The sequence below is a fragment of the Ixodes scapularis genome, unplaced genomic scaffold, assembly GCF_016920785.2.
Source record: "Ixodes scapularis isolate PalLabHiFi unplaced genomic scaffold, ASM1692078v2 ptg000071l_1___fragment_3__unscaffolded, whole genome shotgun sequence".
NCBI lineage: Eukaryota > Metazoa > Arthropoda > Arachnida > Ixodida > Ixodidae > Ixodes > Ixodes scapularis.
In genome coordinates this window covers 157,115-184,471 of record NW_024609907.1, presented here as the reverse complement: position 1 = coordinate 184,471, position 27,357 = coordinate 157,115, and the positions used below count along the sequence as shown (strand labels likewise).

Here is a 27,357-nt window from a genome sequence, read left to right as displayed (position 1 = left end):
ACAAGCTGAGCACCTTAAGGCCCATTCACACACTTGCGACTCTTCAGAATTTTTTAGGACGGGAGAACACACTGACACCTCAGCGCCATCTATGCGGTGAGGCTGGAACTGCATTTCACAAGAGCGAATGTTTTGCGGGATTTCCGAGGTTTTGAATGTGCGTATTGCCTATGAGAAAGCCTCGATTATAACGTTCACAAAAGTGTTTCGAGCCAAGAAAAAAAGGATGATGAGCGACAGAAATAGAAAATATAAGGGACCGCCAAGTTTACACTCCTACCCAAGAGACGGCGCAAGTGTCTCCTCTCGTCGAAAGAGATTTTAAGAGGTTCCAAGGCACTCGGTTTTAAGAAGTCGCAAGTGTGTGAACGGGCTTCACAGTACCGAACGCTCAATGAACGCTGCTTATACCTCTAGAATTTCTCTCGTCCCATAATGGGTACATTTACACGAGGAACAATTTTCAGGGAGGGCTGTGGGTGACATCAGGGATCCGCGGAACCGGCGGGATTCCCTCCCCGACTCTAGGATTCACACGAAGGCTGAAGAGCCGAGAGGGATGTCAGTGTTATCAGACAGATTTAGCGGTCGCATTCTAGACACCAGGGATCGGTGGCTCAATGCACGTTGACGAGAATAAAAAAACAAATTTTAGGCGTACACGAAACGGAGATATTGAGTTGCGGCAGCAGTGATGTTATACTCCGTCTCAATAAAACCGTGTATTACAGTCAAAGCCACAGGAGAGAGAGCGTGTTCCGTACTTTTCAAAAAAAGGGATAGGAGGAAGAAGAGGGAGAGGCTGGGGTTCCCAGCCTTTCTCTCCTGTCCCTCTTTTCCCTCCTCTTGAACAGGCTGGGATAGATCTTTCTCTCGGGCAGGTTTGAGTGTACTGCACGGGTTCAGTTAGACGGAGTATAGATGCAGAAGACTACAAACTGATTCCTGGTAAACAAAACAAAAAATATATTTCTTGAACGGGTGGGTGCAACAGAAAGGACGTGGAATCAAAAACCAGTTGTATGAGGAGTGGCTTGAGGACGGCATTGCAGAATATCGAAGACTCCTTCGAATGCCTTGGACGACACGCGCAACAGCGCAAGCCACAACAAGTTATGCGATCCCAATGTCACCGCCGTCATTTCGCTAAGCAAAATCTGTAAAGTTGCCAGACACGCGAACAAAATACAGCCGATTGCGAAGATATCCCACGACAAGACGGGGAGATTTTGTGCAGCCCAAGCAAGTGGTTCCTCATCTCCCTGGGATGTCTATTTCAGCGCGGCTCCGCGCGAAAGCGTGACGTTGTTACCTCGTGATGCACATCCCGGGAAGCAAAGGGAGAAATTTCTCCTTCCCATGGGGTAGAAATCTCTCCTTTCGCTCCCCGCGATGCCCACCACGTGGTAATAACGACACACCTTTGCGCGGAGCTACGCTGACGTAAACATCTCCGGGAAATGAGGGAGCTTTTGGTCGGACTGTACAACCAGTTTCGCCTTGGCGTGGGATCTCTTCGCAATTGGCGGTGTTCTTTTTCGTGTGTCTGGCAACTTTACAGATTTTGCTCAGCGGGATACCGGTAGAGCCGATGCCTCTTGCCTTGTAGCGCACGTCGTCCGAGAGACCCGAAGGAGTCCTCGACATCCAGCGATGCCGTCCTCAAGCTGGTCCTCACACAACTTGGTTTGGGTTCCACGTGCTTTATGTTCCATCCACCCATTCGAGAACTATATATATATATTCATTTTTATCAGGAATCAGCTTGTCGTCTATTGCATCTAACAGCGCTACTGCCATAATGAGGTGAGGTGAGGTAGACTTTATTGGGTCCAAGACTGTTAGATCTCCGTGTCATGCGAGTCTCTCTTAGGGACAGACTCTTGATGAAGCGATCCCCTCAGTCGACAGGCGAGACGCGATGTTCACGGCGGCGTCCGAGGCCAGCTGGGCTAGACTTTTCTGAGTCTTAGGGGGGTCAGGTTTCGCAAGAAGGATTCCCAGGCGCCTGGTTGCCTGGCTGGCTTGATGAACTCCTTATTCTTCGAATGAAGAAGCAGCTCCGGGCACCCCCAGAGTATATGGTGGAGTGTGGCGATCTCGCCACAATTCCTGCAAGACGGGTCGTAGGTATCTGGGTGCCACGAGTTCAACTGCGCCGGGTTGAGGAGGGTCTCGGTCTGGACCCTCTGGGTAGGCTCGGCGTTTTTCTTAGTAGTGGTCCAGCACCCCCTTAAAGGTGTAGAGGTTGTCGTGGTTCCACGAGGCGACGGTCGAGTGCTCACTTGGTATGCTAGCCCGGTGTGTAAGAGCTCGGGCTGCACTTTGAACACTCTCGTTGCCTGGGAGTGACGCATGGGCTGGAGACCACAGGATGCGGACTGGGTGGTCGATCAGACGATGACCAGTGGCGATCTTGAGGGCTTTGTCAGAGATGTGACCTCGCATGTACTGGCGGATGGCCATCTGGAAGTCATTGACGATGACTTTTGTTGTGCTGAGGGTGAGGGCCAAGGCGATGGCTGCTTCCTCTGCCTCTCCACTGTTGCTTGTATACATGCTGCCCGCCGTGAGAATTTGGCCGGAGCGATTCGTAACTGCAAGGGTCATTCGATGTCAGCTGAGGCTGCGTCGACATAGGTCACCTCGGTGTCGTCGTATCCTTGCTGTAGGGTGTTCTCCAGAGCCTTGACTCTGGCCATCCGTCTGCCTGTGTCGTGCACTGGATGCATGTGACGAGGTAGAGGCGAAATCTGTAGTTGCTCGCGTAGCTCCTTTGGAAGCCAGCCTCGCGTCCTGTGCCCTGTTGGGTGGTAGTTGATGCCCAACGACGTGAGGATGGTTCCCCCCTGTGGTCAGAGATAGCCTTTCGTAGTGCGCTATTCTCTGTGCCTCAATGATCTCCGAGAGGGTGTTGTGAAGCCCAAACTTCTCGAGTCGCTTGGTCTCTGTTGAAGGTGGTAGGTGAAGCGCTTTCTTGTATACGCAGCGGATGATGCCATCGATGGCATCCTTCTCCTTGAGTGTCAAGTCCAGAAAGGGTGCGATGTAGGCAATCCTGCTAATCACGAAGGCTTTGATAAGGCGAATGACATTCTGCTCTTTTATCCCGTACCGTTTTCCGGATTCTTGCTTTGAGTACTTGCTGTGCGTGGTTACGGAGGACTGGGACGATGTATGCGTTATTTTCATCTTGTTGCAACCACAGACCGAGTATCCGAAGTCACCGGACCCGAGGGGCATCTTTGCCTCCGACCTGCAGTATGATGCTTGAGGGAGTTTTCAGCGTGGTGCCTGCCATAAGTAGCAACTCCGATTTTTCCTGAGAGCGGGCTAGACCACGCTCCTTAGCGTAGGCTTCCACGATCCGTATAGCTTCTGGCAGCGAGTGTTGGATGGCGCCATCGCTTCCTCCTACCATCCACAGAGTGACATCGTCTGCGTAGATGCTGTGGCGGTCTGCCGACTCCGCCCAGAGTTTGCAGGTCAGTTTGGAGCCCGCCGATCGAGACCTGCACCTGCCTACTTGATAGGAAGTGCTGTGTGTATTTGAATATTCGCTTGTCCACAACAATGGAGTTTAGCCCACGGAGGATGGCTGCGTGGCTGACATTGTCGAAGGCTTTCGAGATGTCCAGCCTGAGTATGGCTTTGGTGTCCCTTTTGGGTGCGTATTCTCGTGCCACAATCTGATGATACAGCCGTAGCATCACGCCTTGCGTCGAGAGCTTACGTCTGAGCCCGACCATCGCGTCCGCGAAGCCTTTGTTGGCTTCTGCGTACCTGTTATGGCATTGTCACACTGCGGAAACAGCAACAGTCCGGAAACATGTTGCTGTCGTCCGAAAACCATGTTTCCCAACTTGTTTTCCGACACTCGGGGAACATCCTGTCACACCGGGAAAGCGTGTCGGAAGAACACAAATCGCCTCCTCTCCTGCGCGCTTTCTCTCTCTCTTTCCTTCGTCTGCCCGGCCGGCTCAGCTCGGCTATACTTTGTTTCAGCTTCGGTCCAGAAGCAGCCAAAGCTACAAGCGCGAGCTCCGGGCTTTCAGCATCCCTGCCAAGCACGCGTGCTCCTGCAGTGCAAGCACTGTTCTAGGCCACATGCTCGCGCTTGCAGCATCGGCTGCGTCTGGACCGAAGCTGAAACGAAGTATAGGCGGCTAAGCTCAGATCCGCTGGATCCGCTCGCCCCTTGAATCGTTGCCATTTTGGACCGCCGTCTCATCGCAGTCGCTCTACCGTAGTCAATTCATCAGCCGCGCGAGCCATCTCGTGTTCTCTGGATTTGGCGATTGCGTTCTGCTACAGGGCTAGACCCTTGCAGGATGGCATACGCGCCGGCCACAGCAGAAGCTTCTGCTTTGGTGCTTCTTTGTGCCATCGATTCAGATGATTCTGACGATCAGCTGCCGCCGCGCAAGAAGCCGCGTTCAAAATGGACCAGCGAGTGGCTCGCAAGACTGCATTAACAAGGCTTAGAAATGGAGAGTTGTCAATTATTGAAGTATTCTCGTGCGACTATCTGTACTGAAAAATATAGATTCTGGGAACCCCGAGTTCCCGCATCCCTATCTAGGCCTAGCTCAGGCAGGCCGTGGGGCGGCCCCACGTTGGGCGCCAGATGTGGTTTTCCCCTTTTATACTTTTGCGGCGTATCTCCGAGGCAGTCGCTTTCGCGACTTGAACGAACTGGCCTCGGAGTCTAGGCGGATTCAAGGAGACACTCTTGCCGCACGAGCATATCGTCCCCCACCGCCAGCATCAGTGGCACTCGAGCCGCGCTGCACTTGGAACGGGGACGCGGCGTTCCGAAACAGGAGACACGAAGCCGCCCACTACGCAGACAAGCGAAGTCGAAACACGTACGACATATCAGATCGTGTGCTCGACCCGTACTCCTATGAACGACGGGCAGCAGAGACTGCGCCGCAGTTCAACAGGCGAGATCGGACCACAGAGTTACCGACGCCACGGGAAGAAACGCGACCAAAGCGTCCAAACACACAGAACGAAAGGCGCGGCGCCCATCAAAGCGCACAACAGGACGCAAAAAAAGTCTCGCAACAACGTTGCTTTAGCTGTAATAGCGCCAACCACCTGGTTCGGCAATGCCCAGAACGGCAGAACCCCGGTCCCCAACAGTCGGGAAACGAGCAATGCCGCCGATAACCAACCCGGCGGCTCAAAACGGCACGGAGCAAAAGACTCTTTTGCCTACAGCCTACAGAATAGGCTTTCCGACCGGCACGCTAGCGCCATTCATAGCCCTGACGATTGTCGGTCGGTCGTTTCAGGCACTGCTGGACACAGGAGCCAGCGCCTCGCTTTTCGGCGACGAAGTGTTGACCCACCTCCAGCAAAACTCAGTGCATATGACGGAGGGCAACACGGCCTTTCGACTCGCGTGCGGCACCGCTCATTCAAGCGGCACTGTGTGGTTGGTTGCGAGATGGGAGAATCGAGTAAGACGGCAACGCTTCGTTCATCTCCCCAGTCTTTCCGTTCCGATCATCCTGGGCAGAGATTTTCTCGCCAAAACAGGGATCGTAATCGACGTGAGTAGCGGTGGCTACCGAAAGGGCACATTCGCACCTCTGAAACTCTTCTGCGAACCCCCAACGCCAGAAAAAATACTGGTTAATGCGGCAGACAGCAGCTGCCAAGACATGGCAACAGAATCACAAAAACCGGGTATCAACCCCTCGACAGGTACCCCGACGCGGTTGCAAACAAGCGCCATAGCGTCGGAGGTCACCCACCCCCCGCTGACTGAGTCATGCTGCGGGTCAGGGCAAGAAAAAGCCCGTTTGTCGACATTATTGCGACGCTATGACGCCATGTTCACGGAGCGTCCCGGGTGCACAAACGAAGTGCGACACCGGATCGACAAGGGCGATGCGCTTCCTCGGAGGCAAAACGCACGACCCGGCAGTCTGCCTAAACGAAAAGCCATCGACGTCGCTTTGAACGAAATGATCGACACCGGAGTTGTCCTGCGGTCAAACAGTCCCTGGGGATTCCCCGTTGCGTTGGTCCCAAAAAAGAACGGCAGCTCTCGTCTCTGCGTAGACTATCGCCGTCTAAATGACGTAACGCGGAAAGACGCATACCCCCTACCGACCATTGACTAGATCCTTTTCAACCTCGGCAGCGCACGATATTTCACAGCCCTGGACGCTAGCCGAGGCTACCTTCAAGTTCAAATGGAGGCAGGTGACGAGGCAAAAACAGCCTTTGTGTGTCACCGCGGGCTTTTCAAATTCAAAAGAATGCCCATTGGTCTGTGCGGAGCGCCAATGACGTTCCAACGTTTGATTGACCGAGTACTGGGAGAAGCCAAATGGAAACATGCAATGGCCTATCTCGACGACATTGTCGTGTACTAAAACACCTTCGAAGATCATCTACGAGATGTGAAGGATGTGTTCGACAGGCTAAATGCCGCGGGTATCACTTTAAACCCAGAAAAGGCCCAAATAGCCGCAACCCGCATCAACTTGCTTGAGTTCACGCTCGATTGCGGGCGCATCACTCCAAACCCCGAGAACTTAAAGGCTATCCGGGAGTTTCCGGCGCCGACGGACGTAACCTCGCTCCGTCGCTATCTGGGAATGGTAAACTTTTACCGCCAATTCATCCCAAACTACGCATCACTCTAAGCGCCACTAACATGGCTACTGAGAAAGACCGTGAGATGGAGTTGGGGTCTCGAGCAGGAGGCAGCATTTCGCTGCACCTCTAAAGCGCTCGCGGACACAGCTGAACTAAAGCTGCCCTACTTGAACAAGCCTTTTGTGATCCAAACGGACGCGAGCAAACTGGGCTTGGGAGCGGTCCGGCTCCGAGAGCACGAGGGAGTGCTTGGTCCGGTAGCTTTCGCTAGCCGCTTGCTGACACCCGCTGAGGTGAACCACAGCACATGTGAACAAGAGTGCTTGGCCATTGTATTCACCCTGAAGCGCTTCGACATTTATGTCGACGGGACCGCGTTCACGATCGAAACAGATCACCAGAGCCTAATATGGCTGTCCAGACTTCGCGAACCCGCAGGACGGTTAGCGAAATGGGCCTTGCTACTGCAGAAATACGACTATGTCGTGCGGTACAGAAAAGACAGCACAAACGTGGTGGCCGACGCACTGTCGCGAGCTTTCGTAGACTGCACAAATCTTTCCGCGAGGACCCAGGCCGAGCCAATGGCAAACACCAAGCCACGCGAAGCCGAAAATCCGTCCAAGGTGGAGGCAATACCTCTGAATTCCTCGGACGAAAACGTGAACCACATAGACGCTGTGAGCGCAATGGGGATCGTGTTCAGCAAAGAAGAGTTACTGAAAGCTCAGCAGAATGATCGGTTTTGTCGAAAGGTGATCGACGGACTCTCGAGTGAGTCGGACTCTGTGGAGTCGGGCGGCGCGTCCGCCGGGCGTACGACTGCTGGTATTGCAGTAAACGCCGAGTGTCGGGATGCATCTGGTACTGGTACTGACACGCTGTATTAATTTCTGCTAAACGCCGACGGGCTCCTGCTGAAGTACATCCCATCTGAGAAGGACACAGATAATGTGTTCAAGGTGGTAGTGCCAAAAAGTCTGAGGTGCGCAGTAATGTGTTACTATCACGACTCGCACTTGGCCGGACATGCGAGCGGCTCCAAGCTTACGCAAAGTAATGCCACATCGCAACCTGGCCGGGCATGAAAAGGGACGTATTCCGCTACGCCCGCACGTGCCACACTTGGTAAAGCTTCAAACCAAGAGGCGGCAAACCTCCGGGCCTAATGGAGCCGATCCCCAGCCAAGAACCATGGTCTTTGGCGGCTTGCGACGTGGTCGGCCCTTTACCAAGGAGCCCCCAAAAATACCAGTATCTATTGGTTGTCACTGACCACTTCAGCAAATGGGTAGAACTTTTCCCACTACGAAAACTGACGGCCCGAGCAATCACTGAAAAGCTCATGGAGGTGTTCACCCGATTCGGGTTCGCTGAAGCCCTTCTAACAGATAGAGCAAGCTACTTCGTCGGGAAGGTATTTGTTGACGCTTGCAAAGCGCTGGGCATCAAGCACAGAACAACCACACCCTACGACCCACAGGCGAACATCACGGGGCGATGTAACAGAAACATCAAACCCATGCTGGCAGCATTTGCCGAAAAGCACCGCGACTGGGACGCATACATTCCCGAGATTGGGTTCGCTCTCCGTTCCACTGTCAATCATTCGACAGGTTTCACCCCCGCTTTCCTCACATATAAAAGAGAATTGCCGAATCCAATGAACCGCGTCCTGGGGGCAAACGCTGGGGTGAGCGACGCACAGTGGAAACAGACTGAACAGGCACGCACACTACAAATTCGGATGACGAAAGCTTTCTCGGAGGCCCGTCGCAATCTCGGGGTAGCGCGAGCTAAACAAAAAGCTCAGTACGACCGCTCTCACCGGAATCTCCGCTACAAAGTAGGCGATCTCGTGCTCAGACGAAATCATGTTCTGAGCGATGCCAGCAAAGGCTTTTCTGCTTCACTGGCACCAAAGAGGTTGGGCCCGAACCGAGTCCACGAAGTATTGTCACCACTCGTGTACAAGCTGACTGAGAAGGACTCGAGAAAAGTCAGCGGGCCTGTGCATGTCTGCGATCTCAAACCCTACAACGAAAGGGAAGAAGAAGGGGACGAACAAACGCAGCCCCCGCAGCATTATGCACGCAAAACGCGAGATAACGCCGAGGATGAACAGGCGTCTCGCTACAATCTGCGAACTCGGAAAAACTAATATCCGAAGTTTTCGTAGAGGCAGCCCCATTAAGTGGCGAAATGTCACATTAAGGGAAGTGCAAAGCACAATGCACCTGCTGCCTTCGCGAACGCGCCACACACCATTGTTTTACTGGCAAGCAGTGACCTAGATAGAAGGTCACCTCAGCGTTCGCTCCCGGATCAACCGGTAGGGGAATCCCCCGAACTACGGCATCCGAGAGAAAGGGTAGGCGTAACGGTCATTGGTCAGTTATTAGGGAGTTGTAGTAGATCGTTTTCTCCTCCGCTACGGTATCCCCGAAGAAAACGCCGCAGCTGCGCATGCGCGCCGCCAGCCTTGTCTGCATAGTTCAAGGTCTTGTGTCGGATTACGGAGCGCTATCCGGGTGCTTAGCGGGCTGCGGAAACGGTCTACTACAATTCCCTACTGCCACGTACGCTCACGTGCCCACACGTTACCACAAGAGCGCGGTGCACCGTGCGAGCATCGTCGCAAGCGTTCGGAGACCAAGTGGTCATCCGACCGCAGTACGTCACACGCATCCACGAAGAAGATCCCCCAGCCAGTACGGGGCTTCGCGCCGTTCGGGAGCTGCTGTCTCCTGGTTACGGCGGTTCAGCGGCGTCCATGGGCCACAGCTGCGCGTGACTCGTCAGGCAGCCCCGCTACCCCAGCCGGCCGCGGGCCGAACCAGCGACCCGCAGACTTTGTGCGCCGCGGGGTTCGACATCCAGTCAGGGGACTGCCCAATCTTCATCCACGTCCACGGGACCAGCGCGGCGGTCGGACAGCTCGCCGACCAGGAACCAGCTGTTCTCGTTCGTCCCGTGGCAAGTCCCAAGGGCCCCGCGATCCACGTCTACCGAGGACACTACGCCACGGTGAGCGAGTGACTGCGTCGTAGGGAACGTCACGAAGAACGTCGACTTATTTGTTAGCCCATGCATGTGGGTTGCGGCACCGCCGCGTTGTTTTGTTTTCGAGAGCCGGTAGGTTAATTTTTATTTTTCTTGAACCTACCTCAGCCTTCGAGAGCGTGTGGGAACCCCGTGTTCCCCGCATCCCTATCTAGGCCTAGCTCAGGCAGGCCGTGGGGCGTCGCCACGTGGGGGCGCGTCCCGGATGCGAGGGCGAAGTTGTATTCCCTGGTGGACGGCAGTCTTGAGTAGTAACGCGTTACTGTAACTTCGTTACTTTTTTGGTAACTTGTAACTCTGACGAGTTACTTTTTAAAAATGTAACTTGTAACTGTTGTTCTATTACTTTTTTCTAAAGTAACGATGAAAGTAGCGACGTTACTTTTGTCGTTACTTTCCAGTGTTTTATGAATAATATATCACTGAACGAGCTGCAATTTAGCCATTCCTTGCACTTTCCAAATCGTCTATTCCGACATTTCGAGTGTCAAGTTGGCCTTGCACAAAGTTGTGAATACGTTTTTTCTCGCGAGTCACGACCCGAATATTGCCACGTGTAGATTTTATGAAAAAATATCTAGTTATCTTTACGCACGCGCTTGTACTTTTGACTGAACACTTACATCTTGTGGTTTTTCATTTTTCTGTGCAAACGCATTTTAATCGGGTGAGCCAGCCGTGAAACAAAAATACACGGGAAGGACATTGTGCATGTCTCATATTTTGATTAGCGCCACTACTCCCCACTGCGCATGTTTCGTATTTTGATTTGCGTCACTACTCTGGCATGGAAACTTTCAAACACTAACTTCGAGAAGCAACTGCTGCTAAGTTACAATATGAAGTAAAATGCGTACTTTTTATTTTTATGCAACAAAACGTTGTGAGGGGCGTTTTTTAATTTTTTCTAGAAAAGTAACTAAAAGTTACGTCGTTACTTTTTATTTTAAAAGTAACTGTAACGAGTTACTCTTTTATTGCGGTAACTGTAACGGTAACTTCGCTACTTTTTTCTAAAAGTAACTGTAACTTTAACGAATTACTTTTTAAAAGTAACTTACCCATGACTGACTGGACGGCTTTCCCTCGCCCTTCTCGGGTGATTTGCCTAAGGCACACCCCTCGGGATCATGACATGACTCCATTCCCGCAGGCTATATAAGACGGCCCTAATCCAACGGGCGGGACTCTCGCCGGGGGATGCTCTGCTCGATGGAGCCTTCATATCTTTATTTGATCCTCCCCCTCCGTGATACTGTCAATAGTGGCAGCGCAAACTCCGACTGGCCATCCTGTCAAAAGAGACAGCGCCGTCATCACCACCATTGTTGGCCTTCGGGCAAGCGTGTGACATCTGAGTCAAATAAACACGTCTTTATCCGGACCCAAGGAACCTATTGTGTTTCTAAGTGGCACGCCCATAAAAGGGGAAAACCACAAGTGTTGCCGTGTTGCTGGGAAAGAATTCGCTCAGCCACCGAAATGGGCAACACGTATCGTCCGACACAAGTTGCCGAGGTTTCCGTTGCCAAAAGCTGTCACACCGAGACAACATGTCGCTGTCGTCCATGTTGTGTTGCTGTTTCCTCAATATGACAGGGTTGTCGGGCAACAGAGCCGACAGCCGACATATTTCCCGACTGTTGAGAAACATGTTTTGTTGATGTTTCCGCCGTGTTTCCTCAATGTGACAGGGCCTTTAAGGCGACTGAGTACGACAGGCTCCACAAGACCTTTCCGAGACAGAATGTGAGCGAAATGGGGCGCAGTGCGTCCAGTTGTAGTTTTTTCCCAGGCTTGGGTATAAAGAACATCTTCGTAGTCTTCCAGGATTCTGGGATTTCTCCCTTTTTCCAGCAGACGTTGAAGTATGATGTTAGCCGGTGAATCTCTCCGTCGTCCAAGTGGCGCTGTAGCTTGTTGGAGACTTCATCAGGTCCTGGAGCGGAGCGGGTCTTGAGCTCTTGGATCGCAGCCATGACATCGAAGGGTCGAAACTCTTCGTCTAGCGTAGGGTTTGGCTGGCCCGTGTATTTCATCGCAGGTGTTGGTGGAGCTCGTCCGATATACTTGTTCTGTACTGTTTGGACAAGCTCTTTTCCATCTCCCTTGAAGAAGTTCAGGATACACTCCATCTGATTTCGGACTGTGGTTCGGCTTTTTCCGGGGTCTAGGAGATGTCGAACGATGTTCCATGTCTTTGGAGTGTTGGGAGCTCCTTCGATGTCGTTGCAGGTGTCTTCTCATTGCTGAGTTGTAAGATGGGTGGCGTGACTCTCGATGGTCTTGTACAATGTTGCGATTGGTTTGCGTAACCGACGATTTTCTTTCTGTCGCCTTAAGGGTGCTTCAATGTTCGTCTTCATATCCCATAGGTGCAGGAGCCGACTGTCCGTCGCGGTCAGATTTGCTTCCTCGGGAATGTTTCTTGTGGCTGAGGCTTCAACTTCTCTGATGCCTGCAGTCCACTGATCCAGGTCCTTAATCTATTTTTCTCTGTCCACTTCGTCCAGCTTCTGCCTGAAAGTGTCCCACTCGACTATTCGCAGAGGCCTTCCCTTGGGCTTCGTGGGGCCGCGTCTCAGGAGAATGTTGAGGATGGAGTGGTCACTGCCCAGAGTTTCCAGGGTGTTTTGCCATTCAGCGTCCAAGCAGTGACCGAGTGTGAGGTCTGGTGATGTGTCTCTGCATCCGCCCGTGGCTTTCCGAGTTAGCTGCGTCGGGTTTGTGAGTAGGTCCAGCCCCAGGGTGGCAATGTCCTGCCAAAGCTACCGACCCTTGGCGCTATTTTGCGGATAGCCCCATGACATGTGTGGCGCGTTAAAGTCACCAGCGATGAGCAGAGCCTTTCTTTCCCTTGGCCATGTCTATGGCGGCGCGTAGGAGCTGGTGAAACGAGTGTCGTGTCTTCGGAGGACTGTATACATTGAGGATGAACGTGCTGCGATGGCTCTTCTTCTTGCCCGCCAAGATTTTGATGAAGGTTTGCTCGATGTTTTCGATGCCGAATGAATGAAGTTGTGCTGGTGGGTTGCGTCGCACTAGCGTGGTGACTCGTACGACCCTTGATGAGTTGGTGTGAATAAAGACACGGTATCCCGGAATGGTGATGGCCTTTCACGTTTCTTGTATGGCTAAAACGTCTGGTCTGCGTTCTCATGGTAGGTATTGTAGGTATTGGTGAAGGTGTCCCCTCTTCGGAGACAAGCTTCGACAGTTCCACTGCCACACAATGCAACCTTTACTTGTGTTGGCTATTGTTGGGTTGTGGGAGTCTGTCAAGTATGGTCTTTAAGTAGTGCTTTACTTCGCGCATCTCGCCTTCCAGCTGGTCTATGAGTGTCTATGTCTTGGTTGGTCGTGTCCTGTTGCATGGCCTCTCCTTCCTCCTCCGTGGTTGTGCCTGAGGGGGTAGAGGTGAGTGGTGTCATGCTGCGGCGAACAGCCCTCCTCCTGGGAGTTGGTCCTGCTTCGTTTCTCTGAAAGTCGAGTTGCTGCTGTACTGAGTTATACCGAACTTCGGCCTCCTTCCGTCGCCTTTCAGACTCTGCAGTTTGTAGCAGAAGTCGTGCTACTGTGTCCTGAAGGCTCTCCCCCATAGCCTTTAACTCTGCGACCTTGGTGGAAGTCTTGTCTGCAGTGAATGAGGTTGGTTTTATCTTGGGGTGACCGGCTACCACCTCGCTCCACCCGACGCTGTGTCTGGCCTTTGATCATGACCTCGACCTGCTGGGTCTGGCTAGCCAACGTGGACTTCTGCTCCGTGACCTGGATCGGACCCTCGAAATCATGTCGCATCGCTAGAAATTGATATCACTTCACTTAATAAAAATAGCATCGTTAACATTGTATAAAAAAATGCACATTCTATGATTTATTAACATTGTATAAAAATGCTCATTGTATTGTTTTTCTAGATTTATTTGTTTATTAAATGATCTCTTGTTGCGTTGTCTGCCATGTAGGGGTGCCGGGGGCTCGTCAAGCTGCATATAAGCAGCTTTTTCCCTTGGTATCCCCCATCATGTGATGGAAAATGAAAGCTGATTTGATTTGATTTGATCTTGATCTTGCGCGAGGCGTCTCAAGGGAGGGGGGGGGGGGGAACTCGGAGCTGAACAGGGCTGGGCTCTCGACATTGGCGGTATATGGTGGTGCGGTGGGTTTCGCCTTGGTGTGAATGCGAAATAATTTCTTGCACTGCCTTGCTCCCGTTGGGTGACCCTTGCCACACATTCCGCAGGCGGGCACACATGTGTGGCCTCGTTCGGGGTTGCGCGTACCGCAAGTACGACATCTCCTTGGCCCTGTTCTTGGACACACATCAGCATGGTGTCCTTGGTTACCGCAGTTCTCACAGTACTCTCGTTGCTTGTTGTGAAGAAAGCATCGCGTCTCCACACAGCCATATCGTACCCAGAATGGAACGCGGCGACACGGAAAGAGGACGATAACCGAGTTGGACTGACCCATTCTCCTCGTTTGTACGATGCTTGGGTTGCCGGGGTGTACCGAGCTCGTAGTGATTATGTCATCCGTGTCTTCCGCAGGAATGCCTTGGATGACCCCCTTGACGGTATCGTCTGGTGCTACCATGTACGTTGCTACGGGGTACTGGCGACCGTCAACTTCAATGCCTTGGATAGGATTGAGTTTTCCCGCTCAAGTTTTGTCGGGCCTGTTGAAGATCAGCGTATTCTGCTGCTCGTTGTACCTAAAGGTGTCGGTTCGGAATAGTGCGATATCATCTCTTTCCGCCGCCTTGGAAATATTTCGTTGGAGAACTATGCGATTCACTGTTCGCAAATTTAATCCTCTCCTGAGTCGGAGAACTAGCATGATGGTGTCCTCCGGCAATCTAGTCGGCATTGGCTTCGGTGTCGAGCGAGGCTTATTTGCTCCTTGGCGCCAACCGTGAGGCTTAGCAGCGTTCTGGAGAGTTCTAGATGTTTCTTGCTTCTTGCGTAACGCCTTTCGGACCGCCGCTGTCCATCCAGCTCCTTTAGCATCAGGGTGGCCAGTTCCGCCTATTATAAGCGGATTTAAGCTTCTTTTCTCACCATGTCGCTGGTAGATGTTTCTAGTCTCTTGTCGCGTTTTTGCCGCAGATATTGCTATTTTATTGCTCGTCATGCTCATTGACAGCGCATTTGTCGTAAAAACACGAAAAACAGCATGACCGTTTGGCGCCGCGGTTAGCTGGCGCAAGCTACCACCCGTCACAAAGTACAAAACAATTACTATCCATTCACAAATGTTTTGGCCCCTTGCCCATCTTGCCAGTCGGCAGTCGCGGTCGTCGTGTCTAGTTGCCATTGTATTTTGCGCAAAATGGCTTCGAAGTTGTCGAAGTATGGCAAAAGATACTGTAAAGAGTGGGAAAAGGATACACAGCTTGAGGACTGCCTGCGACCAGTCACCGGAGACGATAAAAAAGCAGCGTACAAGTGCGAGATCCGCGCTCATCATGCCGACCCTGTTCAGCACATGGCAACAGAAAAACACGTGAGGAACTCTCGGCCTCTTTCCAGTGCACGTTTGACTACCATGGGCTTTACCAAGTCGTCGCCTTCAAGAACGATACCAGAACTGGAGCTCAAGCTGGCATGTTAAATGGAGGCTCAATAGCATGTTACTCAGCGTGCCATGCCACTATACGGCGGGAACTGACAAGGCACGCAGACTTCGTATTTCACCGAGTTCGCCTTCGTATTTTAGCCAGTTCTCTTTCTCATTTTAATATTAATAAACTATTTTCAAGAATGTGTACATTTATTGAACTTCCGCTTGTTTTGGACTTCTTCACGAAGGTCACGCCGCTTTTTTGGGGGGGCTTGGTTGGGGACGACTATTTTCTTATTCGCTCGGCCGCATCTGGCCACCCTGCTTCGCATAGAAATCCTTCTCGGAGATATCTTCCCCCAAAACTACAGCTCGACCCAGGGAATACGTAGGATCACCGGTGTTTTCTTCTCGAGGCGCCGAAGTCCCCGACGCATGCGACGAGCCATCAACTTTCATGTCGATCGACCTGTTAGGCTTGACTAGTGTTAGGCTTAGTAAAGCACATAACGTGCTTCAAAAAAAAAAAGGCCAGAAATCTCAAGAAACGTCTTTTGCGATTTTCGACGTCCAGGGGTTGAATGTCGACTTCGCTGACTACACACGCAAAAAGCAAAGCACTGGCTAGCACATTTCCGCACAGAATTTACCAAAAAACTGCGGAGCCCATATGAAGACTGCCAGCAGCGACGACCCACCTCTTCTTCCTCCTACTGCCATAATCGCGTGTCGCCGTTTCATGTATGAGTCCATTTTTCTATTTTCGTCAGCGCGCACCGAGCCCTGATGTCGAGAGTGCGGCCGTAAAATTCGTCTGATAACACTGAAATCCCTACCGGCTCCCAGTCCCCACTCTTCGAGTGAATTCTAGAGTCAGGGAGGAAGTCCCGCCGGCTCTGCCGATCACTGACGACCCACATATTGATCCCTCCCCTAAAAATTATCGTCCGTGAGAATACCTCTTTAACCACGAGAAACGCAGAGCAAGATGTTCCTTAACGCTGGTCTTGGCAGTCTAAGCGTCGTGTCATTCTTCGAGTTAACGTCATTAATGTTGAATCTGATAAACGATAATGATCCCTGGAAAATGGGTACAACGGGGAGAAGGTCATACACAAATCTCCAAACACAGCTAGGTGACTGGTGCGCGCTAGAAAAAGCTGCCTGGTCCCGGTACCGTACCAGGGACCTCTACAATAGCTGTGTCTGGAAATTCGTATCTGTCATTTGCCCCCTTGTTCTGCTTTTCCAGGGGTCATTATCGGTTCTTATGTTCAGCTCGCCGGCACCTTTTCATTAAAACCTCTAATCTCAAGTCGTCGGAACTCATTAAATGTTCTGCAACAATCACCACGGAAAGGGATCCTGGTTGGCAAGTGAGGGGAAAATAGTCTCGTATCTTTTAAAGTTTTTTTCTTTTTTTTCTTTAAGTTACTCTTTTTTAATATAAGGAGTTAAGCAAAGTACAAATTCGTAAATGAATGCAGAGCGTCCCCGTTCATACGGCCATAGAAGCGAGTCCGAAACATTTTATTTTCACTCCGCAATCAACGAGAATGCGGTGGTAGCCAATAAGAACGCCGAAAAGTAAATTGTAACGAAAGCTTGCTAAAAATACCGACACTTGCGGCCGATACAATGGCAAATGTACAACACATTGTATTGTGGAAAATATATTCGAGATCAGGGATGGGCAAAATACATGCAAATATGTATCGAAATACAAATACAAAATACTTCGTCAAAAATGTATTTAATTACAAATATAATTACATTTACAAAAAAGCATTTAAGTACAAGATACAAATACAACCAAATGTATTTGGTCTCCTCCAAATACTTTTCCAAATACATTCCTCAAAATTTGCGTCAGCGACTTCATGGCACCTGCAACGGGTTTCTGGGTATCTCATTTTAATTTTGCATCGCACACTCGGGAGTTAGTGTGCGAGGTTCTAGTAACATAATAGAAATATAATCACAAAAAAATGGAATTAGCTTGGTTGTAATAGGTGAAAAAAAATGAAAGCCGTTTACAATTCCCTGTAACGCCGGTTAGAGCGCAGCTCTTGAGGAGGAAAATGGAAGCGTACTGAGGGATAGGTGACTCCTTGAGGTCACGTGACCTCGAGGGGGTCACGTGACTTAAGGGGGTCACGTGACCTCGGGGTTTACGTGACCTGAAGGGGTCACGTGACTTCAGGGGGTCACGTGACCTGCGTGGGTCACGTGACCTCGGGGGTGACTTGGGTGGGTCACATGACCCCCTAAGGTCACGTGACCTCACCTCAGGGGGTCATGTGACTTGTGGGGGTCACGTGACCTCAGGGGGTCACGTGACCTCACGGGGTCACGTGACCTAGGGGTGTCACGTGACCTGGGTGGGTCACGTGACCTCGCGGTTACGCCGACGGTGACGCCGACGCCGCTCAAGCCGGAAACGGGCCCCTAAGAGCTGCGCTCTAAAAAGCACAGAGCTTCAAGCAGCTTTTTTTGTCGATTACATTTTGGTATAGACCAACAAAGAACCGGGACGACCAAGACGCGCATCACTAGCTAGAGAATTTTTTATAGTTGCAACTCGCACCAGTCACGCAAATCTGGACGACCCGCGCATTTAGAATGTTCCAGGCAAAAGTATAGATGGAAATCAGACTGGAAAGCATCACAAGTTGTCACAGGCACTTACTTGGCCAGTCTGCCTGTGAACGTCGATTTCGTCACTATTCTTGCCCTGGACCAGCACCGTAATCACAAAGTCACTAAACGCTTGTGACTGATTGAGAGACACTGCATTCGGTGCAGAACGTAGTTTTCTTCCTGCTCTAGACACGTCTTAGGATGAGCTAATTGAGTCGTGACAATAAATTTGAGGGATGTATTTTCGCCCACAAAATTTTTTTTAATTACAATTGTATTTGAAAAACCCACATTTTAGTATTTAAATACAAACGTCAAATACATTACCCAATTTGTAATTAAATACAAATGCAAAATAAGCAAAGTATTTGAAATACGTATTTTAAATAGTTGTATTTGAAATACTGCCCATCCCTGTTCGAGATGTAAGGGAGAACACGGCAAAGATTCCACGACACTCGCACCTTTCTCGACTTTTTATATATAAACGCCTACTTGGCAATAAGGACGCATTTATCAGACATGTATATTCGTTAAAGACATTTCTTCTGGTGGATTTTACGAGAAACCTGAGACGTAATCACGCAGCCTAATCAGTACAATGGTCGCGCCGCAAACGTCTCTAATTAGCACGGGGCTACCTGCGTTCTGCTCTCGGCTTCGGACCTCCCAATGTCTTAATAAATTATTTGTTGGATAAAGGACGCCAACATATCCCCTCGAAAGGATGTTTAAATTTCTATGGTTACTTTCTTGTGACCTCACCATGAGATCTTTACCTTGAGAAACTTAATTGTCGCGGCACACGTATAACTCACAAGCGTAGTTGCCGCGAATAAAAAACTGGAAAGGAGCCTTCCTAAAAGTGCCAGTGATTCAGGCGAGATAGGCGGAAGTTGGAAGACGGCTTTTTTCTAGAATTTCTCCGTTTCCGGAAGGTCGTTTTTTCTAAGAACTTAACTTTGTGAACATTGAAACCACGTTATAGGTCCAACACTTACAACAGTATATACATATATATATATATATATATACAGCGCATACCATAAGCACGCTACACATTTTGTGTTTCCCAACCTTATTCGTAGGATTAAGATACCTTTCTGTTTTTAATGCGCGGGATATCTCCGTACAATGTGGCATCAGCTGAGTACATCGCCCATATCACTGGAGGACATCTACAGACGTTGAACCAATGTCACCTAAAAACGGTCGCGAAGATAAAACCGCCAGCGCTGGCAGACTGCTAGAGTAGTCCTTCTCTTCGTGTTCAAGGAGCAGTCAGCGTTCTCTGCGGATTTGAGCTCATCATCATCCAAGCACACATACAACGAAAAGGTCTCCGGAGCGCTCTTAAACTTGACGCTTTATTTTATTTAATCAGCGCAAGGTCCGGTGCCAGCGGCATCAAAACGCGATTGTCCTTTGAATCGGTCGCATTAAGACTCGTGCGAAAATCTGAAGAAAAAAAAACCGAATTTGATACACTCCTTCGCGGTTGCCTCTAACACAAGAAAAGGGCGGCCGCGCTGCCCTTTCCAGAAAATAACCCCTCTCTCTACGCTTATGGCCTGAATGTCCAACGAGACTTAATGTCCAACGAGCCTAAATGTCCAATCGGTCACGTGACAGGCGAGACGGAATGTACAACGAGACGAAAGATCCAACCGAGACGGAATGTCCAACGAGCCTGAATGTCCAACGAGTCTGAATATCCAACGGATATAGAATGAACCTTGTAAAGAATTTAGAAGACATTTCTTTGTTGAATTGTAGGATTACTGATAGTTACGGCGGTGAAAAATGCGTTCGATGAAATGGGGAACCGGACATTTCGGTGCGGAGATGTCGGTACGCGATCATTTCGGTATGTGATCGCTTCAGCACCGGGCTTTTCAGTACCGGGATTTTTGATGGACGGCTATTTTGGTATGCCGCTGAGCTTGTCTCAATGATGTTGCCTCTGTGAAGTCCCCAAAATGAACTTAAAATTATGCTCGTATATTTTGTAGACTTTATAAAATCCCCAAAACAATTAATTTATTGTTCGTTTTATATATCTAGATATAAAGATGATATCTAAAATTTAAAAAAAAAGACGTTTAAAAGGTCACACATGCTACAAGATCAAAGACCGAACTCGTTGACCATTGACAACCTGTCACGCGTTTGATTTTAGAAGGTCGTACCTCTGGAGCGGAAACAAATGTGGGACCCACGAGCGTCCTCAGCCACCGTTTTTTCCGTATTGTACGAGTTGCTGATTTTTCTTATTCGTGTCCCTAGTCCCGCAAAGATGATGTCCCTCGCATGGGAGAAAAGCGCCTGATTGAATTTTTGGTATTATAATTATTATTAGGTGAAGTCGTTGTAGTATGTGTAATTACTCTAAATTGTAGTTTTTGTTTTCTTCTTTTTTACAGAACGAACGTGAAAGTTTTAGACATTTCTGATTAGACTTCTCGGTCCCCAGACCGAGAAGTCTAATCAGCGTTCCTTCCATTAAGCCAATACAACGTTTCTTCCATTAAGCCTTTGTGCAGCTAATCTCCTCAATTGGTGATTGTGCGGAGGATTCGGCACATTGACGCTTATCGCGACGATTAGTTTCGCATGCTTCGGCCACCAAAGCGATTGCTGTCGCATTGAACCATGTATTAAGCAACAAGTAGGTAATATTAATAATTATTACAATACTTTTTTGGGTTGGCTTCCATCGTTTCTGCCTTTCCTGGTCACATGGCATGCAGCAATCGCACCGATACGCGCCCAGGTAGCATACCAAGGCTGCGATCGGATTTCAACTGGTTCTATCTCTGTCACAGAGCCGCTGCGACAGTGCGACCGTTATTTATTCATATGCGTACATTACAAGTGCACATATGACCACTGCATCAGGAGGTCAGCCCCTCGCTCGGTCTTCCCAAAATCCATAATGCTAGAGTTGCGAGTGAACGTATACTCACGAAGAACCCGACATTTATCATCTTGAATAACCCGGGTACGATTCACAATCGGACCCTTGCCAATTCTGAGAGCTGCATTTGTCATCCTCTCTTTTTTTAAAAGAAGGTCTAACTGTTGACCCCCACTGTCACCGGCAATCTACACACCCAACCCCAATCAACTCTTTTCGACAATTCGACAAACGCGGACTTTTGCCCCATTCTTCGAATCGGGACGAATTGTCCTTCTTCCAGTTGTCCAGAGACCAATGGAATTTCGACGAAGTGACCGGATTCGTCGTGCAATACGCTTCCCCTACAAGAATAGAAAGCCACGTGGAACGATCTATTGTTATATTCACACATGATGCAGGCTATTAGTACATCCGGGTGTGAACCTTCTGCTGCACGCCGAGATAGATGCGTTCGCGTCCTTTATCAGCAGTCAAGCTCCCACCTACCAAGACGTCATGAACTACCTCGACAGAATGGCGAGTTTTGGAGTGCTTCCAGAAGGCAGTTAAATTGCATGGGCTTCTGAAAACCACTGTGCATGTCACATGCAAAAAAAAAGGTAAAAAAAGTTGCGTACTGTGTGATACTAGTATTATCGCTCTACTCACTGACATACAAACCTATTGGTAGAGAATGGATGCGTATGTAAACTACTGACGACTAAAGTGTACAGTGAGTAGTTGTCTGTCCCAAAGATAAACGAACAAAAATAAAAATTTCGCAAATTCACACAATTATTCCGCATTTACTCAGGAATTGTCGGGTCACACCAGCCACCACCCCCATGCATTTACAAGCGCGTTAGATGTAGATTTTATTAAAAAAAAAAAGATATCTATATTTTTTTATTAGTGGGAAATTACGCTTGTGGAAACTCTGATGCATCGCACCCACAGCTCCCAAAGCTCATTTTAAAAAATTAAATATTGACTCTGCGCATAGTCAGTGGCGCTGGCGGGCGGTCATGTGTTTGCAATGCGGATCTCCGTATGTAGGCAGGGATGAGGACTGAACTAGAAATTCCTGGGTTCTGAAGCACGGCCTTTATAGACGTCCCCCAATTGCGATCCACTAGAACACCCGTAAATTGCATCCCTATTATATATTTCAAATTGGCTGACTTATGTCATCAGAATATTCAAAACATTTGAACTGTTAATATCAAAGGAGCGTTTGGCGTCGTACAGTCAACACCTTTAACCGATTGGTACATAGCTGCGCATCGGCACTCAGCTAACTAACCATCAAGTCTTCCTATAGATGAATTTATAATATTTGTGTCTGCTCTGTTTTTTTGTCGGTCCGTCAACGTCGGCTTTTGTGGCACGACATTTTAGTATGATGTCGCTACGGCAATGCCTGCAGGAACGCGGACTAGATATACACACAAGTCTGTAGATTTAAGAGGGCAAATTATTCTAGCACGTGACAGGCGAGACTGAATGTCCAACGTGCCTAAATGTCCAACGAGACGAAAGATCCAACCGAGACGGAATGTCCAACGAGCCTGAATGTCCATCGAGACGAAAGATCCAACCGAGACGGAATGTCCAACGAGCCTGAATGTCCAACGAGACGGAAGATCCAACCGAGACGAAATGTCCAACGAGCCTGAATGTCCAACGTGCCTGAATATCCATTATTGGATCTTTCGTCTCGTTGGACATTCAGGCTCGTTGGACATTCCGTCTCGTAATCCTCTCTCTACCGGGGCGGTGATGGGAATACCCTTTTTTCCCAGACAAAGGAGACAAAAGAACAGCGATCCTCCCAGCCAGAGCGCGGCCACAAGAAACCTGCTATTTCCGAATTAACTGCGACACGTGTCCACCATAGGAGGCAGCCGGACGAGGAGGTGTGTGACAGGACCACGTGACACAGAACTTCTCATTCCCGCCACATTACGCAGCCCACTTTTTGTGTCCGCGTTGATGACGCCGTTCGGGCCCATTTAAGGCAGCCCGCGAACCCAGAAACGGTTACTGTAGGATCCGGCGTCATTCATACCAAGCTTACGGGTCTTGAATCTGTCCAGCTTCGACCTGTCCACGAGACGGGCCTTGTCTTGATACCGCTGCTCTCTGTGCACTTTGACGCCATACTCGTGCGACTAGCCCCGTGGATTTTTGGATCGCTCCTCTGTGTCTTCGTCGTCCTGCCCGTCGTTCGATGGTTTCGCATCTGGAAGGCCTTGAGACCCATACCAGGACCGTGGGACCTGATTCCCTTTTGGTTCACAATATCCATTATCCGAAAAAGCTTGGCGAAGGGCGTCGAAGTTAAAGACGCCACTGCATGTAAGTCTACCGTTGTTTTATACCATTTGGGCTGGTAGCTTGGTGTTAAGGTACTTTGCCACGGTTGGTAACTGAGCTTTTTTTGCGATTTTATTTATGAAGTTTAAAAATTATGCGTGTGTTTTTTTATTATACTTCTGTTCGGAATACTCACTCCGTCCTCAATTACGTTCGGATCAAATCTAGCGGTTTGTGCTACTCCAGCAAGAAAAATTGATCGTTAGTCGACCTAAAAGAAATGTCGATAATAAAACGAAATCGAGAGTTAAAAAAAACAAAAAAAAAAAACACGTGAGTTTCAAGTTGGCTTAACAGTCAAAGCTAATTTAGTTCAGAGACGCAAGAGACTTTCATTTAACTTGCGATTCATATCTCTTGTTGGTATCTCTTATTGTATAGAGGCGGAATAAAACGAGTGCCAAGGTTCAATTCGTCCTATCTTAAGGTTTGATGTTTTGCCTGAACAGTGTAGAATTAAACTGAGACAAGTGCAAGGCAACTGTCGTCTTAGTTTATTGATTGCATTCCTTGTTCTTGACTTTCCCTGTTTTTACTAAGTGCCTTTTTTGTCTTAGTATTTTTCGGCATAGTTCGAGAAGTGTGCGACACGTACAAGGGCAAGACTTTCAAGGCTTACATCGGGATATCACCCACCGTAGTGATCCACAGCCCGGAAGCGGCAGAGGTGAATAAGACATATTTGCTTCATTTATTTTCCAGTAACACACCGTTCTTAATTGAATCGATTTCAAACTTCAGACGCTGCTCTCAAGCACCAGCAACCACGGCAAGACATTCGAGTACAGCTTCCTCACATCGTGGCTAGGCCCACGGAACATACTCACGGCGTACGTAGAAACACTAGACATGAACCATTCATGAAAATATTTAGTTAGCAGCATAGAGCATTTCCCAAACGTAATGCCACCACGACATTGTCCCTTTTGGCACTTATTAGACCATTCCTTAATTCTACTGGTTGAACTACGAGGTGAAGCTATGACTCCCAAATCGGAACTCAGCCCGGGGAATATATTCCAGCTGCTACCAATGACCAATTTCGGTGTGCGTAGTCTACAATAGAATAATATATTAGAAACCGAGCGACGATGTTATTATTAAAGAGCACTGAACAATATATCAACACAACCCTCGTCGTTAAAAAAAACTTCTCAAATAAATTTTTATGACGATTGCTTACGCAGGACCGGAGACATCTGGCGGTTCAAGCGGAGACTGCTGACGCCGGCATTTCATTTTCGCGCGCTCGAGAACTACATGCAGATCTTCAATGAGAACGGAGACCAGCTGACCAAGCGCATCGGTGCGCTCCTCGACGAAGCGCCCAACGAGGCCATTCCGCTCTTCCAAAACGTGCAGAAGTGCGCCCTGGACATTATCGGACGTAGGCATTCATTTTCTTCCTGCTCAATTTCACGTCCGGAGAAGTGATGCGCACACGTGCCTGCAAAAAAGCCGTTTTAGAGCGCAAGTTGCGCCCAGTTATTAATGACGCCCAGGCTCGTCGTTGAGTGAAATGCGATAGCGATATCGGGCCCCGTTCGCAAAGCCTTTTCATACAAACCCGCGCTCATTCACAAACCCGCCCAAGCGTACGTGCGTGGTCTAGTCGGTAGCGTCACGTGTCACGTAATGTCACATGTGAGCGTCGTGGGTTGTTTGAAATTCCCGCGAGAGATCATCTCGCGTGACGTCACACGTGGTTGTGACGTCATGACTATCGATTAATCAGGATCTTTTCGGTGTCACCGACGCCGACGCCGACGACCGATTTTCTGCGACACGATGTTCTTAAAGCCTGTTTCAAATGCGGCGACTGTGCGAAAAAAAAAAAAATCGGTGCGACAGCAGACGCAACGAGTGCAATCGCCAATGTTCGGTTTCACATTCTCCAACAACCGCGCGATTTCTGTCGGCGCGGCTGACTCTTCTACCCAAGGTTAGTTGCAGCGGACACGGACGCGGTGCGTTCGACTTTGCCTAAAATATAACAAAAGCGTCTGAATAAGGACAAATATTTTATGAAGACAATATGTAACTAGAAATGTATATTAATTAAGCATTAAGCCAAAATCTTTCCGGTGTCTAAATTTATCTTCGAATACGCAGCAAGAGCCGATGAAATCTGGCTAATGAACGGCTGGTTGACGAGTCTTCGGCAAATTACCAACTTGGTGCAAACCAGTCGCAGAGCCGCTGCGGCAGTGCGACTGCGATTTTAATCGCACATTTACGGGAAATCGCACCAATATCGGACGAGAATCGCGGCATGTGAAACAGTCTTTACGCTATCGCGTTAAAAGCCGACGAGAAAATAGAGTAAATGACGTAAAACCACTTTCGCGCAAAGTTCGCATGCATGAAACCGCTCCTGGCTTCCGTCTATACGTGATTTAAAACTCACTTGCCAGCTTTGTTCCGTTTTGAAGCGCTGTGTGCTTCCTTTTGAAGTATAATATTTCCAACAATATCATGCGTCCTTATTTATAGCTATCCGGACTCAAATCTGCAGCGTGGGTTCAAGGGCCGTTAGAAGGGCCTACATAAGTTGGTTTCTTAACGCATCAAGCTTATATTTGACAAAGAAAGATGGAGCATTTTATATATCCACATTTCAAAGAATGAGCTTGTTTTAGTAAAAAGTGAAACAATTAAGAATGGGGGCTTGCTACCTACAGCGGCCTTCAGCTGCCGAAAGGCGTCTGTACAACTTTTATGTAGAGATGTCGCGAACTTGCATGCTCAGATTCAAGTTTGACCCCGTTTCGACTTTTTCGGACGTTTCTTGCAAAGCTAAAATACGACTGAAGTTTGATCTCATCCGCATGCACGGAAATCGGATACGCGACGAGGCCACCTGGAGGAGAAAAAATTCAATATTTGTCGTGTCTTTTTTTTTTAGCAGCCCATTTATTTAAATCAATTTTAGTATTTGTATTTGGCTTTACATTTCGCAAACATTAGTGAGTATTCACAAATTTTTCAAATATTTACTTCTTTGGGAAGCTTTGTTCGCAGAGAAGACCAAGGGCCCTATGCTGGACACTTGACAAGAAAGTGGCCGAAGTCGTCGACTTTCTCGCTGAGTGTCCAAGTTTTAGCCACAAGTGGAGCATTTCTCCATCCGAGGAGCGAAAATAAAGGTGTTCCGTTTATTGTACTCACTCCTGTCCCGCAGTGCGCGATAGCTAATGAATAGGCGTCAATCATGCTTACGTAAAACGCCTTTGATCTAGACCATGGTTTATTTTGCAGAGGTCACAATGGGAACAAAATTGTGCCTGCAAGAGAACAAGAATGAAAACTTCATGATCTGGTTTAACAGGTAGTAGAAAACTTTTTATCCGGCTTTGACATTTTGAGATCCGCACGAAAAATTGCAGTGCGCTCTGTAGAATATCATGTTTAGCGGTGGTATTTGTTTTCTTTTCCAGGTTAATGTTCCTGATTTCCGTACGATGCTTCAGGCCTTGGACCTGGTTACAGACAATCTATGAGATGACGACCGAGGGAAGGGTCTTCAAGGAGACTCTGCACAATATGGAGGCCTTCAGCTATTCCGTAAGAACATATATCTGCTTGAAAAATGTTTGGTAGCTGTTAAGCACGAATGTTCAGCTCTAAACACCATGTCATGAGCGCGGGAGTTTTCGTGTACATACATCGATTTCGTTTCTAAACAATGCATTTGAAAAATATATTGTTGCGTAATGGTATCACAAATTCAGTTCTTCGCCTCAGTCGTGTCGACGGTGGAAGAACAGAGAAGTTTCTGAACAAGGCCAGAGAGGGATCACTCGGGCTTCGCGCAACTCCCGGCAGGGGCACTATCGTGTTAGGGCCCCCGCGCAGATGCAACCGTGCGGCGCGCGTCCTTGAGAACGTGTACGCGAATAAGTGCGGCTTCTCGAGCCCCTATTCAGGCTGTGCATCTCATGCCATTTGTCAGGAATGCGAGCGAGCCTTCGACGCACTTATTCCATGGCGAGCCGCACAGTTCAGATACCTTTCGCTTCGGCCACCGTCCCCATGTCACACCAGTCGCATTTATGCGGTGCAAATCTTCATAAAAATAACAGTACTCTTCAGGATGTGGTTTCCTTGTGGATTCTCAAATATACCCGTGGTAATGGATGTCATAAAAGAAAACACGTTTACGCTCTATCGTGCGAGGCAAAAGCTGGAACTCAATTAGG

The 27,357-nt window shown here is 49.1% G+C and overlaps 1 protein-coding gene across 1 annotated transcript in view; it reads left to right on the top strand.

The window, feature by feature from the left end:
• The first annotated feature begins 7,202 nt into the window (after positions 1 to 7,202).
• Positions 7,203 to 27,357, top strand: part of LOC121048575 (cytochrome P450 4V2-like) — a 41,056-nt gene continuing 20,901 nt past the window's right edge. The window contains exons 1-7 of the mRNA XM_042287645.1: positions 7,203 to 7,298; positions 22,879 to 23,140; positions 23,716 to 23,825; positions 23,900 to 23,988; positions 24,346 to 24,545; positions 26,417 to 26,486; positions 26,596 to 26,722. Coding sequence (XP_042143579.1) covers positions 7,203 to 7,298; positions 22,879 to 23,140; positions 23,716 to 23,825; positions 23,900 to 23,988; positions 24,346 to 24,545; positions 26,417 to 26,486; positions 26,596 to 26,722 — 954 coding nt within the window. The remainder of the gene's footprint in view (positions 7,299 to 22,878; positions 23,141 to 23,715; positions 23,826 to 23,899; positions 23,989 to 24,345; positions 24,546 to 26,416; positions 26,487 to 26,595; positions 26,723 to 27,357) is intronic.